Source organism: Dama dama, chromosome 9, assembly GCF_033118175.1.
Source record: "Dama dama isolate Ldn47 chromosome 9, ASM3311817v1, whole genome shotgun sequence".
NCBI classification, from domain to species: Eukaryota; Metazoa; Chordata; class Mammalia; order Artiodactyla; family Cervidae; genus Dama; species Dama dama.
The window spans coordinates 14,066,957-14,085,099 of NC_083689.1; the positions used below are offsets into that span (position 1 = coordinate 14,066,957).

General features: G+C 40.6%; 1 protein-coding gene and 1 pseudogene across 5 annotated transcripts in view; one reads left to right on the forward strand and one right to left on the reverse strand.

The window, feature by feature from the left end:
- Window positions 1–18,143, forward strand: part of LOC133061815 (adhesion G protein-coupled receptor E2-like) — a 41,447-nt gene that overhangs the window by 14,838 nt on the left and 8,466 nt on the right. For all 5 annotated transcript variants that reach the window (XM_061150041.1, XM_061150042.1, XM_061150040.1 and 2 more), the window contains 5 exons: window positions 2,560–2,667; window positions 2,855–3,075; window positions 3,261–3,440; window positions 9,057–9,254; window positions 9,523–9,758. In XM_061150041.1, coding sequence (XP_061006024.1) covers window positions 2,560–2,667; window positions 2,855–3,075; window positions 3,261–3,440; window positions 9,057–9,254; window positions 9,523–9,758 — 943 coding nt within the window. The remainder of the gene's footprint in view (window positions 1–2,559; window positions 2,668–2,854; window positions 3,076–3,260; window positions 3,441–9,056; window positions 9,255–9,522; window positions 9,759–18,143) is intronic.
- Window positions 643–1,548, reverse strand: LOC133061519 (glycine cleavage system H protein, mitochondrial-like; annotated as a pseudogene).

Below are 18,143 nucleotides of genomic sequence, written 5' to 3' on the forward strand. Positions count from 1 at the left end.
CTTGCAATCCATTATGGATTTTAGGATGAGCTTTCCATTTCTGCTGAAAATTAATTTAATGATGTCAGAATTTTGATACAGATTGCATTGAATCCATAGATCATTTTGGGGACTATAGAGATCTTAATAAGATGGTTCTTATCCATGGGCACAGGATGTCTTTTTTTTTTTTTTTTAATTGTTTATTCTCCTGCAAGGCTGTTGCTTCACTGTATAAAAATAGCACCAGCAAACACAGTATATTGCAAAATTAAGACAGTAATATTCTTCACTGGACACTATACAACTAACAAACTCTTCTCCACTGGCAGTTATTTCTAGTGGGAAGATTATTTTGACCCAAATCCAAGGATAGCTGTAAGCAAGTTACAATGTCATATAAGGTATAAGATAACCATGTTATCCTTGAATTACATAATTTTTATAATTAGTTTTATCAGAGATAATTTCAGGAATTCTGAATATTATAACTGGAGCCTAGCCTAAAAATCACAGGATGCTATGGAAAAGATACACAGTGTTTATCTGAAGGCATTAGAAAGTTAAGGGGTATTTACTTCAGGAAACATTGTTACAAGTAGTTTCTTTTGCTAAAAGTTGCTTTTTAAATATCTATCCACCACTAATTTAAGACAACTATGCTAGATTAAGTTGTTTCAAAGTAGTTTATTTAGGGGTTCCATTTTCATTCCTCAATAGATTTTATGTATTTTTCATATGCTTCTTCACTCATTAGTTCATCTAGTTCTGAAGGGTTACTGAATGTCATCTTGATCAGCCAACCATCTTCATAACAAGACTTGTTGACAAGTCCTGGATTTTCTGCTAGAGCTGTATTAATTTCAGTTACTTCTCCTGATAGAGGGGAATAGAGTTCACTAGCAGCTTTCACACTTTCCAAAGCACCAAATTCCTATTGTTTGTTCAACTTTGTCCCAACTTCAGGCAGACTACAGTAAACAACATCTCCCAAAGCTTCCTGTGCAAAATTGCTGATTCCCACTGTTCCAACACCGTTTTCTGTTGTTACCCACTCGTGTTTTTCTGTGAATTTCCGCACCGACAGCAGGGCAGGGCCGGTGCGCAGTGCCCGACGGCACCTGCCCGCAGTCCCCTCGGCCGCGGCGAGCAGGGCGCGCAGGCTGCCGACCGAGGCCCGCACGCTCCGCACCGCTTGCAGCGCCAGGTTCGCCCGGGTGCAGAGGGTCTCGGCGCGGCACCTAGGGCACCCCACACAGGATGTCTTATGATTTATTTAGAGTTTCTAATTTCTTTCAACAGTCTTTTGTAGTGTTCAATATACAAATCTTGAGTTTCCTTGGATAAAATTTTTCCTTGTATCTTGCTGACTATTTGTGTATCTATGTTCAAATTGACATTGGTTTATTGGGATTGCTATGCTGCATTATCTTGTTTTGTTCTTGGGATAATGATGGTCTCATAGAACTATTTAGGTAGAGCTATTTCTCTTCTATTCTATAGAAAAGTTTACAAGGGATTAGTGTTAATTCTTCCAGAATGCCTGGGAGCATTCACTGTAGAAGCCATCTGTTCTGGTCTTTTCATTTTGGAAAGTTTTGGATACTGATTCAATCTACTTATCTGTTAATGGATTGCTCTGATATTCCATTTTCTTAAGTCAATTTTTTGTATTTTGTGTCTCTAGGAATTTCTCCATTTTATTTAGGTTGCACTTCATGTTGTTGAATAATTGCTCTTATATTCTCTTACAATCCTTTGTAAATTTAAATGATATATGCATATACCACTATTATGTGTACCAAATGATATTGCTTATAATAATAATATCATTATTTATAATATACATTATTATAAAATTGTTATTTATATATCATTGATAAAATGATATATGATCATTTATGTGATTATGCAATCACATAAATATTGCACATATGATTGCATAATCACATAAATGATTATACATATAAACCATATGATATGTCATATGATTTAGATATTTTGACATCATATTTAGATAGCATGTAAATCAATGATAAAAATATATCATTATTTTCTGATCTACCATGGAAGCCCATATAATATACATTATGTAATATATAAAGTACATATTTATGTGATATATTAAGGGGCTTCTCTGCTAGCTCAGCTGGTAAAGAATCTTCCTGCAATACAGGAGACCCTGGTTTGATTCCTGCATCAGGAAGATCCTTTGGAGAAGGGTTGGGCTACCAAGACTAGTATTATTGAGTTTCCCTGGGGGATCAACAGTAAAGGTTCCAATATTAATCCAAAGTTTACAATGCAGGATACCTGGGCTCAATCCCTGGATTGGGAAGATCTCCTAGAGGAGGGCATGGTATCCCACTCCAGTATTCTGTCTGGAGAATCCCCATGGACAGAGGAGCTTGCAACCCCTGGAATTGCAGAGATTTGGACATGATTGACCAAATAAGGGCAGCACACAGCACATAATATATTAAAATATTTATTTTTGTGCATGCAAATAATGGTAGTATGTGTACCATGATAGGCACAATTACTAATCTAACTCCCTTCTATAACCCTCACAACTCTTAGAAATGTCACTGAAGGCACTGGATAAAGAAGATAAGAATGTCACCTTGATTCAGAATAACATAAAGATGATACTGATCTGGGATACAGTGCATGAATCTAATGACTCAGGTAATGGTTGTGGCAGGGTACAGGTCCCTAGGGATCCAAAGTGAGATGCGATACTCAAAGGGGCAATAAACAGAAATGTATACTTTCAAGGAAACTATGGGTAATGGTGGGGCCACAGGGACATAGTTCATTAAAGGAGGAGTCATGTTGGATACCCCAAGATATCAACCTTGCCCTTGTCCTGCAGGTCCCATGGTGGTGGGCCTTGTCTCCATGCCTGGGATTGAAAAGTTGCTGGATAGAGTCTCCCTGATTGTGGATACTGAGGAACAGGCAGTTCCACATGAGACACACAGGGAATTGCTGCAGGAAAAGCCCCCTATCCTGCTGTCAGATGTCATATCCGTTTTCATCAGCAACAGTAACACACAGAACCTCAGTTCTTCAGTCAAATTTGTCTTCAAACATGTGAGTCCTGGGGGGATGAAGCTGTGGTTGTGAGAAAGACCTTAGTCCTGGGCACAGCCTTTGTGCTTCAGGGATGTCCATCACGGGTGCATCATATCCCAAGGAAAGTCCATCATGAGCTAGATTTGGGTCAGCATTTCTAAGCAACAGAACCACCAGCTCAAACCTACTTCCTGTTTCTACAGTCAAGGACCCCTGAAACAAAGGGGGAGGTGCACTGTGTCTTCTGGGAGCAGGGCCAGAATGGAAGTGGCCACTGGGCAACCAGAGGCTGCAGGACGATGGACAGCAGAGACGACAGCACCACCTGCCAATGCACCCACTTCAGCAGCTTTGCTGTCCTCATGGCCTACTACAATGAGCAGGTGACACCCCTCAGAGGGGCTACATTCAATATCTTGATGTGGAACAAATTCTCACACATGTAAAACCTGAAAAAAGTACTGTCTCCCAGTTATCGCAGGTCAGTGATCTGGCATGGTATAGCGGGGATGTCTGCTCAGGTTCTTCCAAGGCTGAGTCATTCTGTCAGCCTAGACTGCATTCTGATCTGAGGTTTGCTGTCCTCCTCTAACCCTCTAATTTTTGCCACAATTCAGTTCCTTGTGATAGTAGGACTGAGGTCTCCTTGACTTTCCATCTGTCAGCAGGTGTCCATGTTTAGCTCTTAGGGGCTACCTGCATTTCTTCCCATGTGGACCTCTCTTGGGAACTTTAATACAGTACAAAAATTAGTTTTATGCAATAAGCCAAATAGTCTCAAAAGTTAAAGTGTGTCAGAATCATCTGGAGGGTGGGTTATTTATTTTTAAACATTTCATTCCTAAACAAAATCATATGTAGAAACATGCTGCAAAAATAAATTTGGTGCTATCATACTCAATTGCTTTTTATCAAAAAGCACCTAATTTGCATGTTTTACAATTCATTTTCTTCATCCTTTGTGCACCTCCCTCTTTCTTATTCCCTCTCTCTCTTCACCCAGACTTATACTAAAAGGAAATTGGCAGATATTTTTTCCTTGTCCTCAGGTATTCAGGATGATTTCCAAAAAGAGGCAAGCTTCCCAGGTGGCTCGGTAGTAAAGAATCCACTTGCCAGTTCAGAAAAGGCAGGAGACTAAGGTTCAATGCCTGGGTTGGGAAGACCCCCTGGAGAAGGAAATAGCAACCCAGTCCTCTATTTTTGCCTGGAAAATTCCAGGGACAGAGGTGCTTCACGGGTTACAGTCCTTGAGGTCACAAAGAGTCAGACACACCTGAGTGACTGAGAACACATGCACACCAAAAAAGAGGCAGACATTATCAATTTTAAGCTACAGCCAACATCCAAGTATAGTAGTGTTTCTCTTTTACCCAAGAATTTAGTTCTAAATCTGTAAGGAGTAGTGGCCATCATGAAGAAATAGTACAGGGATAAACTGTGCAGAATTCAGAGTTGGAAGTTGATACCTGGACATCATGAAAATGGGTAGAGATTTTGTCATACATCATTACATTATGGGGATGGACGATGGTGCTCAAAATGTAGCTTCTCACCTCTGTGAACTTATCGTGGTAACTGGGAAGCTTAGTCATGCTCAAAAGTCTAGCGGGAAATAAACCCTTGTGATAATCAGGGCTTGGTATTCATTCAGTTCAGTTCAGTTCGGTTGCTCAGTCGTGTCCGACTCCTTCAGACCCCGTGAACCGCAGCACGCCAGGCCTCCCTGTCCATCACCAACTCTCGGAGTCCACCCAAACCTATGTCCAACCAGTCTGTGATGCCATCCAGCCATCTCATTCTCTGTCGTCCCCTTCTCCTCCTGCCCCCAAACCTTCCCAGCATTAGGGTCTTTTCCAGTGAGTCAACTCTTCACACGAGGTGGCCAAGTATTGGAGTTTCAGCTTCAACATCAGTCCTTCCAATGAACACCCAGGACTGACCTCCTTTAGGATGAACTGGTTGGATCTTCTTGCAGTCCAAGGGACTCTCAAGAGTCTTCTCCAACACCACAGTTCAAAAGCATCAATTCTTCGGCGCTCAGCATTCTTCACAGTCCAACTCTCACATCCATACATGACCACTGGAAAAACCATAGCCTTGACTAGATGGACCTTTGTTGGAAAAGTAATGTCTCTGCTTTTAAATATGCTATCTAGGTTGGTCACAACTTTCCATCCAAGGAGTAAGTTTCTTTTAATTTTATGGCTGAAATCACCATCTGCAGTGATTTTGGAGCCCAGAAAAATAAAGTCTGACACTGTTTCCACTGTTTCCCCATCTATTTGCCATGAAGTGATGGAATCGGATGCCATGATCTTAGTTTTCTGAATGTTAAGCTTTAAGCCAACTTTTTCACTCTCCTCCTTCACTTTCATCAAGAGGCTTTTTAGTTCCTCTTCACTTTCTGCCATAAGGGTGGTGACATCTGCATATCTGAGGTTATTGATATTTCTCCCAACAATCTTGAATCCAGCTTCTGCTTCTTTCTCTTGATGTACTCCAGCCCAACATTTCTCTTGATGTACTCCTCATATAAGTTAAATAAGCAGGGTGACAGTATACAGCCTTAATGTACTCCTTTTCCTATTTGGAACCAGTCTGTTGTTCCATGTCCAGTTCTAACTTGCTTCTTGATGTGCATACAGGTTTCTCAAGAGACAGGTCAGATAGTCTAGAATTCCCATCTTTTAAAAATTTTCCACACTTTATTGTGATCCACACAGTCAAAGGTTTTGGCATAGTCAATAAAGCAGAAATAGATGTTTTTCTGGAACTCTCTTGCTTTTTCGATGATCCAGTGGATATTGGCAATTTGATCTCTCATTCCTCTGCCTTTTCTAAAACCAGCTTGAACATCTAAAATCAGCTTGAACAGCTGAAGTCTGGCTTGGAGAATCTCACACTAGCGTGTGAGATGAGTGCAATTGTGCAGTAGTTTGAGCATTCTTTGGCATTGCCTTTCTTTGGGGTTGGAATGAAAACTGACCTTTTCCAGTCCTGTGGCCACTGCTGAGTTTTCCAAATTTGCTGGCATAGTAAGTGCAATACTTTCACAGCATCATCTTTCAGGATTTGAAATAGCTCCACTGGAATTCCATAACCTTCACTAGCATTTTTCATAGTGATGTTTCTAAGGCCCACTTAACTTCACATTCCAGGATGTTTGGCTCAGGTGAGTGATTATACCATTATGATTATCTCGGTCATGAAGACGTTTCTTGTACAGTTCTTCTGTGTATTCTTGCCACCTCTTCTTAAGATCTTCTGCTTCTCTTAGGTCCATATCATTTCCGTCCTTTATTGAGCCCATCTTTGCATGAAATGTTGCCTTGGGGTCTGTAATTTTCTTGAAGAGATCTCTAGTCTTTCCCATTCTGTTGTTTTCCTCTATTTCTTTGCATTAATCACTGAGGAAGGTTGTTGTTTTGTTTTGTTTTGTTTTTAATCTCTCCTTGTTATTCTTTGGAACTCTGCATTCAAATCTCCTTTGCTTTTCACTTCTCTTCTTTTCACAGCTATTTGTAAGACCTCTTCAGACAGCCATTTTGCTTTTTTGCATTTCTTTTCCATGGGGATGGTCTTAATCCCTGTTTCCTGTACAATGTCACAAACCTCTGTCCATAGTTCATTAAGCACTCTGTCTATCAGATCTAGCCCCTTAAATCTATTTCTCACTTCCACTGTATAATCATCAGTTCAGTTCAGTTCACTTGAGTCGCTCAGTCGTGTCCGACTCTGCGACCCCATGAATCGCAGCACACCAGGCCTCCCTGTCCATCACCAACTCCCAGAGTTTACTCAAACTCATGTCCATAGAGTCGGTGGTTCCATCCAGCCACCGCATCCTCTGTCATCCCTTTCTCCTCCTGCCCCCAATCCCTCCCAGGATCAGGGTCTTTTCCAATGAGTCAACTCTTCGCATGAGGTGGCCAAAGTATTGGAATTTCAGCTTCAGCATCAGTCCTTCCAATGAACACCCAGGACTGATCTCCTTTAGAATGGACTGGTTGGATCTCCTTGCAGTCCAAGGGACTCTCAAGAGTCTTCTCCAACACCACAGTTCAAAAGCATCAATGTTTTGGTGCTCAGCTTTCTTCACAGTCCAACTCTCACATCCATACATGACCACTGGAAAATCCATAGCCTTGACTAGGCGGACCTTTGTTGGCAAAGTAATGTCTCTGCTTTTAAATATGCTATCTAGGTTGGTCATAAATTTCCTTCCAAGGAGTAAGAGTCTTTTAATTTCATGGCTGCAGTCACCATCTGCAGTTATTTTGGAGCCCAAAAAAATAAAGACTGACACTATTTCTACTGTCTCCCCATCTATGTATAATCATAAGGGATTTGAATATAGGCCATACCTGAATGGTCTAGTGGTTTTCCCTACTTTCTTCAATTTAAGTCTGAATTTTGCAATAAGGAGTTCATGATCTGAGCCACAGTCAGCTCCTGGTCTTGTTTTTGCTGACTGTATAGAGCTTCTGTATCTTTGGCTGCAAAGAATATAATCAATCTGATTTCAGTGTTGACCATCTGGTGATGTCCATGTGTAGAGTCTTCTCTTGTGTTGTTGGAAGAGGGTGTTTGCTATGACCAGTGTGTTCTCTTCGGAAAACTCTATTAGCCTTTGCCCTTCTTCATTCTGTACTCCAAGACCAAGTTTGCCTGTTACTCCAGGTGTTTCCTGACTTCCTAGTTTTACATTCCAGTCCTCTATAATGAAAAGGACATCTTTTTTGAGTGTTAGTTCTAAAAGGACTTGTAGGTCTTCATAGAACCGTTCATCTTCAGCTTCTTCAGCGTTACTGGTTGGGGCATAAACTTGGATTACCGTGATATTGAATGGTTTGCCTTGGAAAAGAACAGAGATCATTCTGTCATTTTTGAGATTACCTCCAAGTGCTGCATTTTGGGCTGTTTTGTTGACCATGATGGCTACTCCATTTCTTCTAAGGGATTCCTGCCCACAGTAGTAGATATAATGGTCATCTGCATTAAATTCACCTTTTTCAGTCCATCTTAGTTCACTGATTCCTGGAATGTCAACGTTCACTCTTGCCGTCTCCTGTTTGACCACTTCCAATTTGCCTTGATTCTTGGACCTAACATTCCAGGTTCCTATGCAATATTGCTCTTTACAGCATCAGACCTTGCTTCTATCACCAGTCATATCCACAACCGGGTATTGTTTTTGCTCTGTCTTCATCCCTTCATTCTTTCTAGAGTTATTTCTCCACTGGTCTCCAGTAGCATATTGGGCACCTACCGATCTGGTGAGTTCATCTTTCAGTGTCCTATCTTTTTGCCTTCTCATACTGTTCATGGGATTCTCAAAGCAAGAATACTGAAGTGGTTTGCCATTCCCTTCTCCAGTGGACCACGTTCTGTCAGACCTCTCCACCATGACCCGCCCATCTTGGGTGGCCCCACACGGCATGGCTTAGTTTCACTGAGTTAGACAAGCTGTGGCCCGTGTGATCAGATTGGCTAGTTTTCTGTGATTATGGTTTCAGTGTGTCTTCACTCTGATGTCCTCTCGCAACACCTACTGTCTTATTTGGGTTTCTCTTACCTTGGACGTGGGATATCTCATCACGGCCGCCTCTCCTGACCTTGAATGTGCAGTAACTCCTCTCGGCCCTCCTGCGCCCATGCAGCCACTGCTCCTTGGACGTGGGGTTGCTCCTCTCGGCTGCCGCCCCTGGCCTCGGAGTTGGGGTAACTCCTAATGGTCTTCATTAGGACTCTCTTATTCCTCAGTCCTTCCATGCACAGATTTTATCATTCAGATCCCATAAATTTCTAAATTTCTGAACCGGGAGAAAGTTATCCATTAACATAACATAAACATAACATATCCATAAACATATCCATAACATAATCTACTCAGCACCTCCATTCCTGATTTCTCTATGTCTAAAAATAAAATTGGCGGAAGGGTCATTACCCCACAGCAGGAAAGCATGACTGATCTTCTCTCTTCCGGGTCCCAGGAGGAGGATCCCACACTGACTGTGATCACCTACGTGGGACTGAGCCTTTCTCTGCTGTGCCTCCTCCTGGCGGCCCTCACCTTCCTGCTATGCAAAGCCATCCAGAACACCAGCACCTCGCTACACTTGCAACTCTCACTCTGCCTCTTCCTGGCCCACCTGCTCTTCCTGACAGCCATCGACAGAACTGAGAACAAGGTACATATACTGTCCCAGAATACCACTGCCCCAGGGATGCTGAGTTCATGGGGCCATACTGCATTGGACTCCTTAATATAATGGGATTCCAGGTAATGTTAGATGGATAAGTAGCCAATTCACATGGACTGACACAACTAGAAAGCAAACATTCAATTGATAATTCATTCATTTACATCAGAGTTATCCCCAGTGGCAAGTCATAGAAGCCCTGGGGCCATGCTCCATCCTGACAAACCATCCTGGTGACATCTTCCTCTTCCTCCAGGTGCTGTGTACCATCATCGCAGGTGCCTTACACTATCTCTACCTGGCCTCCTTCACCTGGATGCTGCTGGAGGGTCTGCAGCTCTTCCTCACTGCCCGCAACCTGACGGTGGTCAACTACTCCAGTGTCAACAGGTTCATGAAGAAACTCACGTTCCCAGTGGGCTACGGAGTCCCGGCTGTGATTGTGGCCATTTCTTCTGCATCCAGGCCTCATCTTTACGGAACACCCAAACGGTGAAAGCAAATTCGCGCCATCCTAATTTCTAATGCATGACTATGGCTATCATAGAACCAACATAGCACTTTCATTTTATCTTTCTCAATTTATTCATTTTAATTTAAGGATAATTACTTTACAATATTGTGGTGGCTTTGCCATACATCAACCTGAATCAGCCACAGGTGTACATGTGTACCCCCATCCTTAACACCCCTGCTTCATCCCTCCCCACCCTATCCCTCTGGGTTGTACCAGAGCATCGGCTTTGTGTGCCTTGCTCTTTGCATTGAACTTGCCCTGGTCATCTATTTTACATGTAGTAATATACATATTTCAATGCTATTCCTTCAAGTCATTCCACTGTCCCCTTCTCCTGCAGAGTCCAAAAAATCTATTCTTTACACCTGTGTCTCTTTTGCTGCCCTGCATATAAGATCTTCATTACCATCTTTCTAAATTTCATATTTAGGCATTAATACACAGTATTTGTCTTTCTCTTTCTGACTTCTTCACTCTGTATAATAGGCTCCAGTTTCATCCACCTCACTAGAATTGACTCAAATGAGTTTTTTTTACAGCTGAGTGATATTCCACTCTGTATATGTACCACACCTTCCTTATCTATTCATCTGCTGGTGGACATCTAAGTTGCTTCCATGTGCGGGCAATTGTAAATAATGCTGCAGTGAACATCGGGGTATATGAGTCTCTTTCAATTCTGGTTTCCTTGGGGAGTATACCCAACAGTGGGATTGCTGGGTCATATGACAGGTCTATTCCCAGTTTTAAAGGAATCTCCACACTGTTCTCCTTAATGGTTGTACCAGTTTGCATTTCCACCAACAGTGTAAAAGTGTTCACTTTTCTCTACACACTCTCCAGCATTTATTGTTTCCAGACTTTTTGATAATGGCCATTCTGACCAGGGTGAAATCATACCTCATAGTGATTTGATTTGCATTTCTCTAATAATGAGATGTTCAGCATCTTTTCATGTGTTTGTTAGCCATCTGTATGTCTTCTATGGAGAAATGTCTGTTTAGTTCTTTGGCCTACTTTTTGATTGAGTTGTTCATTTTTCTGGTACTGAGCTGCATGAACTGCTTATATATTTTGGAGATTAATTCTTTGTAAATTGTTTTATTTGCTATTATTTTCTCCCATTCTGAAAGCTGTCTTTTCACCTTGCTTATAGCTTCCTTCATAGGGCACAAGCTTTTAAGTTTAATCAGGTGACATTGGTTTATTTCTGCTTTATCTCCATTATGCTGGGAGGTGGGTCTTAGAGGATCTTGCTGTGATTTATGTCAGAGACTGTTATGCCTATGCTTTCCTCTAATAGTTTTATAGTCTCTGATCTTAACATTTAGTTCGTTAATCCATTTTGAGTTTATTTTTGTGTATGGTGTTAGAGAGTGTTCTAGTTTCATTTTTTTTTACAGGTGGCTGACCAGTTTTCCCAGCACCACTTGTTGAAGAGACTATCTTTCCTCCATTGTATATATCTGCTTCCTTTGTCAAAAATAAGGTGTCTATATGTGCATGGATTTATCTCCAGATTTTCAATTTTGTTCCAGTGATCTATATTTCTTTATTCCAGTACCATACTGTCTCGATGACTGTAGCTTTGTAGTATAGTCTGAAGTCAGGAATGTTGTTTCCTCCAGTTCCATTCTTCTTTCTCAAGGTTCCTTTGGCTATTTGAGGTTTTTTGTGTTTCCATGCAAATTGTGAAATTATTTGTTCTAGTTCTGTGAAAAATAGCATTGGACTTTCATAGGGATTGCACTGAATCTATAGATTGCTTTGGGTAGTATACTCATTTTCACTGTATTGATTCTTCCAATCCATGAACATGGTATATTTCTCCAACTATTTGTGTCATCTTTGATTTCTTTCATAAGTGTTTTATAGTTTTCTATATACAGGTCTTCTGTTTCTTTAGGTAAGTTTTTTCCTAAGTATTTTGTTCTTAATGTTGCAATAGTGTATAGGATTGTTTCCTTGATTTCTCTTTCTGATTTTTCATTGTTTGTGTATAGGAATGCAAGGTATTTCTGTGTATTAATTTTATATCCTGCAACATTTCTATATTCATTGATTAACTCTAGTAATTTTCTTGTGGTATCTTTATGGTTTTCTATGTAGAGTATCATGTCATCTGCAAACAGTGACAGTTTTACTTCTTTTCCAATCTGGATTCCTTTTATTTCTTTTTCCTCTCTGATTGCTGTGGCTAGGGCTTCCAAAATTATGTTGAATAGTAGTGGTAAGAGTGAGCATCCTTGCCTTGTTCCTGATTTAGAGGAAATGTTTTCAATTTTTTGCCATTGAGAATAATGTTTGCTGTGAATTTGTCATATATAGTTTTTGTTATGTTGAGGTATATTCCTTCTATGCCTACTTTCTTGAGTTTTTATCATAAATTGTTGTTGAATTTTGTCAAAGGCATTATCTCCATCTATTGAAATAATCATACCATTTTTATCTTTCAATTTGTTAAGATGGTGTATCACATTGTTTGATTTGAGAATATCTTGCATCCCTGGAATAAAATCCACTTGATCATGATCTATGATCTCTTTAATATTCTGTTGGATTCTGTTTGCTAGAATTTTGTTGAGTATTTTTACATCTATGTTCATCAGTGATATTGCCCTGCAGTTTTCTTTTTTGTGGTTTTCGTCTGGTTTTGGTATCAGGATGATGGTGGTCTCCATAAGGTTCTGACCCAGGTGTGCTGTGCATTTTGTGCCCTTCCCAGATCCAAGCAACGCAGGCGACCAGATGCTTGGCGAGTGCACTGTCCTAGGTGGGCCATGCATCTTATGCACCTCCCCAGTCCAAGCTGCTCAATTTATCTGTTGCACATCTATGCCAGGTGTGCTGTGTGTCTCCTTTGGGGAGCTGGTCTCAGGCTGTGACACTCCTGGCCAATGTGAACTGTCCAGGATCCAAGGAAGATGTGGTTATCGACTGACGGCCTGCTCACAGTTTGGTGGGAAATGCAGTCTTGGGGCCAAGATTGCAGCAGCCCCTTGCATTCCAGCTCTGGCTGTCACACCATTACCTCTCTGCCTCCAGGGAAGGAGGGTCGTAAATGGCAGCAGCTTAGTCTCCTTTGGTTTTCACTAGGGCACAATATTTGTTCTGTGAGCTCACTAGGTGTCACCATGGAGCACTTGAGCCTACCTGCAGGAAAGGTCCTTTGGCTTTCTTTGTCTCTCTGGTGTTCACATGGTTTGGGTTACTGTGTTACATTAGCCCCCTCTGATTGTCCACAGGGCATTCAAACCCGGTCCTTACCCTAAGAACCAGCCATGCAGCCCAAACCTCTGTACCCAGCCCCCACTAGCTGCCAGTGGACTTGAGCATCTGAGCTGCTTCTCCACTAGTAATTGAGGCTCAGCACGTATTCTGTGGTGATTTTTTGTTGTTGTTGTTATGTTGCCCCGTGAGATTCCTCTATCTCCCAGAGTTTGCTTAAGTTTATATCAGTTGCGTCAGTGATGCTATCTAACCATTTCATCGTCTGCCACTCCCTCCTCCTTTTGCCTTCAATCTTTCCCAGCATCAGGATATTTTCCAATGAGTCAGCTTTTCACATCAGGTAGTCAAGGTAATGGAGCTTCAGCCTTAGTCCTTCCAGTTAATATTCAGGGTTGATTTCCTTTAGGATTGATCAGTTTGATCTCCTTGCAATTCAAGGGACTCTCAAGAGTCTTCTCCTGCACCACAGTTTGAAAGTATCAATTCTTTGGCACTCAGCCTTCTTTATGATCCAACTCTCATACCCATGCATGACTACTGGAAAAACTATAGCTTTAACTATATGAACCTTTGACAGCAAAATGCTGTTTCTGTTTTTCAATATGCTGTCTAGGTTTGCCACAGCTTTCCTTCCAAGGAGCAAGCGCCTTTTAATTTCATGGCTGTAGTCACCATCCACAGTGGTTTGGGAGCCCAAGAAAATCTGTCACTGAAAATCTGTTTCTGCTTCTATTTGCCACCACGTGATGGGACAGGATGCCATGGTGTTAGTATTTTTTAATGTTGAGTTTCAAGCCAGCTTTTTCACTCTCCTCTTTCACTCTCATCAAGAGACTCTTTAGTTTCTCTTCACTTTCTGCCATTAGAGTGGTGTCATCTGCATATCTGAGGTTGTTGATATTTCTCCCTGCAGGCTTGATTCCAGCTTATGATTCATCCAGCCTGGTATCTTGCATGATGTATTCTCAGCCTTAATGTAGTCGTTCCCCAATTTTGAACCATTCAGTTGTTCCATGTCCAGTTCTATCTATTGCTTCTTACCTATATACACATGTCTCAGGAGACAGGTATGGTATAGGTGTGGTGGTCTGGTACCCCCATCTCATTAAGAATTTTCCACAATATGTTGTGATGTACACAGACAAAGGCTTCAGTGTAGTCAATGAAGCAGGAGTAGATGTTATTCTGGAATTCCCTTGCTTCCCCATGATCCAGCGGGTGTTGGCAATTTGATCTCTGGTTCCTCTACTTCTTTGAAACCCAGTTTGTACATCTGGAACTTCTTGGTTCACATACTGCTGAAGCCTAGCTTGAAGGATTTTGAGCATAACATTGCTAGCTTGTGAAATGAGCACAATTGTACAGTAGTTTGAACACTCTTTGGCATTTCCCTTCTTTGGGATTGGAATGAAATATATTATGCTATCTGTCTTTCTCTGTCTGCCTTACTTCATTCAGTATGACAATCTCTAGATCCATCCATGTTGTCACAAATGGCACTGATTCACTCTTCTCTAGCTGAATAGCATTCCATTGTATACATGTACCACTTCTTCTTTATCCATTCCTCTATTGATGGAGATTTAGATTGCTTCCATGTTCTGGCTATTACAAATAGTACTGCAAAGAACATTGGGGTGCAATTATCTTTTTAAGCCATGTGTTTCTCCAGATATATGCCAGAGTGGGAGTCCTAGATTATATGGTAGCTCTATTTGTTTTTTAAGGAATGTCCATATTGTTCTCCATAGTGACTGTACCAATGTACATTCCCAGGATTAGTGTGGCAGGATTACCTTTTCTCCACTCCCTCCCCAACATTTATTTTCTGCAGACTTTTTGATGATGGCCATTCTGGCTGGTGTGAGGTGGTACCTCATTGTGGTTTTTATATCCATTTCTCTAATAATTAGTGATGTTGAGCATCTTTTCATGTGTGTTTTTCACTATGTATTTTTTTTTTGAAGAAATGTCTCTTTAGGTCTTTCTCCCATTTGTTACTGGTTTATATATATATATATATATATATATATATATATATATATATATGGAGAGAGAGCAGGAGAGAGAGAGCTGTGTACATGAACCCTGTACACTTTGGAGATTAGTCCTTTGTCAGTTGTTTCATTTGCATCATTTGCAAATATCTCCTCCCATTATGAGGGCTGTCTTTTCATCTTGTTTATGGTTTCCTTTGCTATGCAAAAGCTTTTAAGTTTAATTAGGTCCCATTTTTTATTTTAATTTTATTTTCATTACTCTAGGAGAAGAATGGGATAAAAAGATCTTGCTGTAATTTATGTGAAAGAGAGTTCTACTTATGTTTTCCTCTAAGAGTTTTATAATGTCTGGCCTTACATTTAGGTCTTTAATACATTTTGAGTTTATTTTTGTATATGATGTTAGGGAGTGTTTAATATCATTCCTTTACAAGTAGCTGTCTAGTTTTCCCAGAATCACTTACTGAAAAGATTGTCTTTTCTCCATTGATATATTCCTTCAATTGTGTCAATATTGTTCTGCAATGCTCTACATGTTTTACGTGTATGACACATTTCTATGTTTTATACTCTACAATCTGTTTACCACTGATAATTGGATTTCCATCCATCACCATACAGTCGAACCACTTTGCCCATTTCACCTCTCCCCAAGCTCATCTTTTCTCCTCTGTCAGGACTCTATTATCTTCATCTATGGGGAGAGGGCATTTGTTTGGTTTAGGTAGTTCATTTATTTTTGTTTGTTTATTGGTTTGTTATATTCCACATGCGAATGAAATCAGACTGTATTTGTCTTTCTCCATCTGACTTCTTTCACTTAGCATGATAAACCCAGCATCCATTCATGTTGTAACAAATAGCAAGATTTCCTCATTTTTACGGCTAGGTAGTACTGCATGGCTGGTGTGTATGTGTGTGTATCACATCCTCTTTATCCTTTGATAGGCACTTAGTATCCCTCCATATCTTTGCCGTTGCAAATAATGCTGCAGTGAACATAAAAGTCTGCACATCATTTTGAGTTAGTGTTTTTGTAGTCTTTATAATTACCCAGGCACGGGATAGCTGGATCACATAGTAGCTCTATTCTTAATGTTTCTGAAGGTCTCAATACTGTCTTCCATAGTGATTGCATCAGTTTACATTCCTAGCAACAGTGTATAAGAGTTCCTTTTTCTCCACGTTCTCACTGACAGTGATTATTACATGTGTGTTTGATAAGAGCCATTCTAACAAGTGTGCTGGAATGTCTCGCTGTGGTTTTGATTTACATTTCCCTAACTTTAAAGATATTGAACATTTTTCATGTGCCTGCTGATCATCTCAATGATTTCTTTAGAGAATGTCTGTTTAGTCCTGTGCCATTTTAAAATTAGGCTGTTGGTGGCAGAGATGTGATCAAATGCACACTGGTACTCACAATAAATTCCTATGCTGGACCATAAAAAAATCTGAATGCCAAAAATTGATGCTTTCGAATTGTGGTGCTGTAGAAGACTCTTGAGACTGCCTTGGATAGCAAGGAGATCAAACCAGTCAATCTTAAAGGAAACCAACCCTGAACATTCACTGGGAGGATGATGCTGAAGCTCCAATACTTTGGCCACCTGGTGCAAAGAGCTGACTCCTTGGAAAAGACTGTTTCTGGGAAAGATTGAGGGCAGGAGAAGTGGGTGACAAGGGCAAAATGGTTGGATAGCATCACCAACTAGGTGACATGAGTTTGAGCAAACTCAGGGAGATAGTGAAGGACTGGGAACCCTGGCACACTGCAGTTCTAGGGGTCACAAGTAGTTTGATACGACTTAGCAACTGAACAACTCACAACAAATTCTTATGCTGGTTAAAATTGATGTCAACCTGCATCAGATGGTTTCTGGATCACTGGCCTTTCTAGATAGTTTAGCCAAAAAGTCAGAAAACTTTCCCTATAAAATGCAAGATAGTAGATACTTTGGTTTTGTGGGTCAAACAGTCTCAGTTGCAGTTTTTCACCTCTGTCCTTGTAGTTCAAAAGCAGCCACAGAAAAGATATAAGAAAATGAGTGTAACTCTGACCCGGTAAAACACATTTCCAAAATCAGACAGCAGCCCAGTGTGGACCACAGGCTGCAGTAAACCAACCCCTGTCTGTGTAGCTCTCTCTTTGGTACTTCCTGGTGGATCCAACTAACATGATCCTAACACCTCCCAAATCTCACACAATTTCTAATTGGGATCAAGTAACAATTCTATCATTTCTACCAATGTGAACTTCAGTTACTGACTCTGTATCCTTGTGCCTCAGATGCCTGATCTGTAATCATTTGATTACCTATGTTGTCATGAGGAATAAATTGTATAACGCACATGAGCCCAGCCATAGCAGTGTCAGGCTTACTGTTGTTCTCTCTCTCTGTCAATCACCCTCTCTCCCTCTCTCTCTTCTTGTCTGTCCCCAACTTTTTCATCCTATCTACACCTACTCATCCTTCACCTCTCATCATAAACACAACAGAATTCTCTCAGGGAACCCTTCCCAGTATCAGAACCTCCTACAGGTCTAACTAGGTTATAGATCCACATACATGTTCCTAAAACTCCTCATATTTGATCGTAAGTTTCATCACTTTAATTGTTTCTATTGTCTAACTATCAACAAGCCTACAGAGCTAGAAACTCCTTGAAGAAAGAGATCACTCTTTTAATCATAACTAGATCTTCAGAGCCACGTACTGACCCTGATAGAGAAAGGGAGACTCTATATTTGTCTCATAAACCATAAGTTAATTTTTATTGATTTTTTCTTTAAAACATGTACATTTTTTATCTACCAGCATATGAGGGCCAAGACTTAAAAGGGCTTTTTAAAATAAATTTATATTCATTTAAAACCACTTTTTTACTTTGTGATTTACATGGGGAAAACTGCACATGATTAATGTGTATAACCTGACAAATTGGAAATACGTATACACCCATGGCCTTTACTAATATCAAGGACATACATAAGCTTTCAGTTATACAAAATAATAAGTTCAGGAAGTCTCCTACAGAGCATAGTGCCTATAGCTAATATTGTGTTGTGTATTGAAATGTGCCAAGTGTGATCTTATGTGAAATATTCTGACCAGAAAAATAAACAAT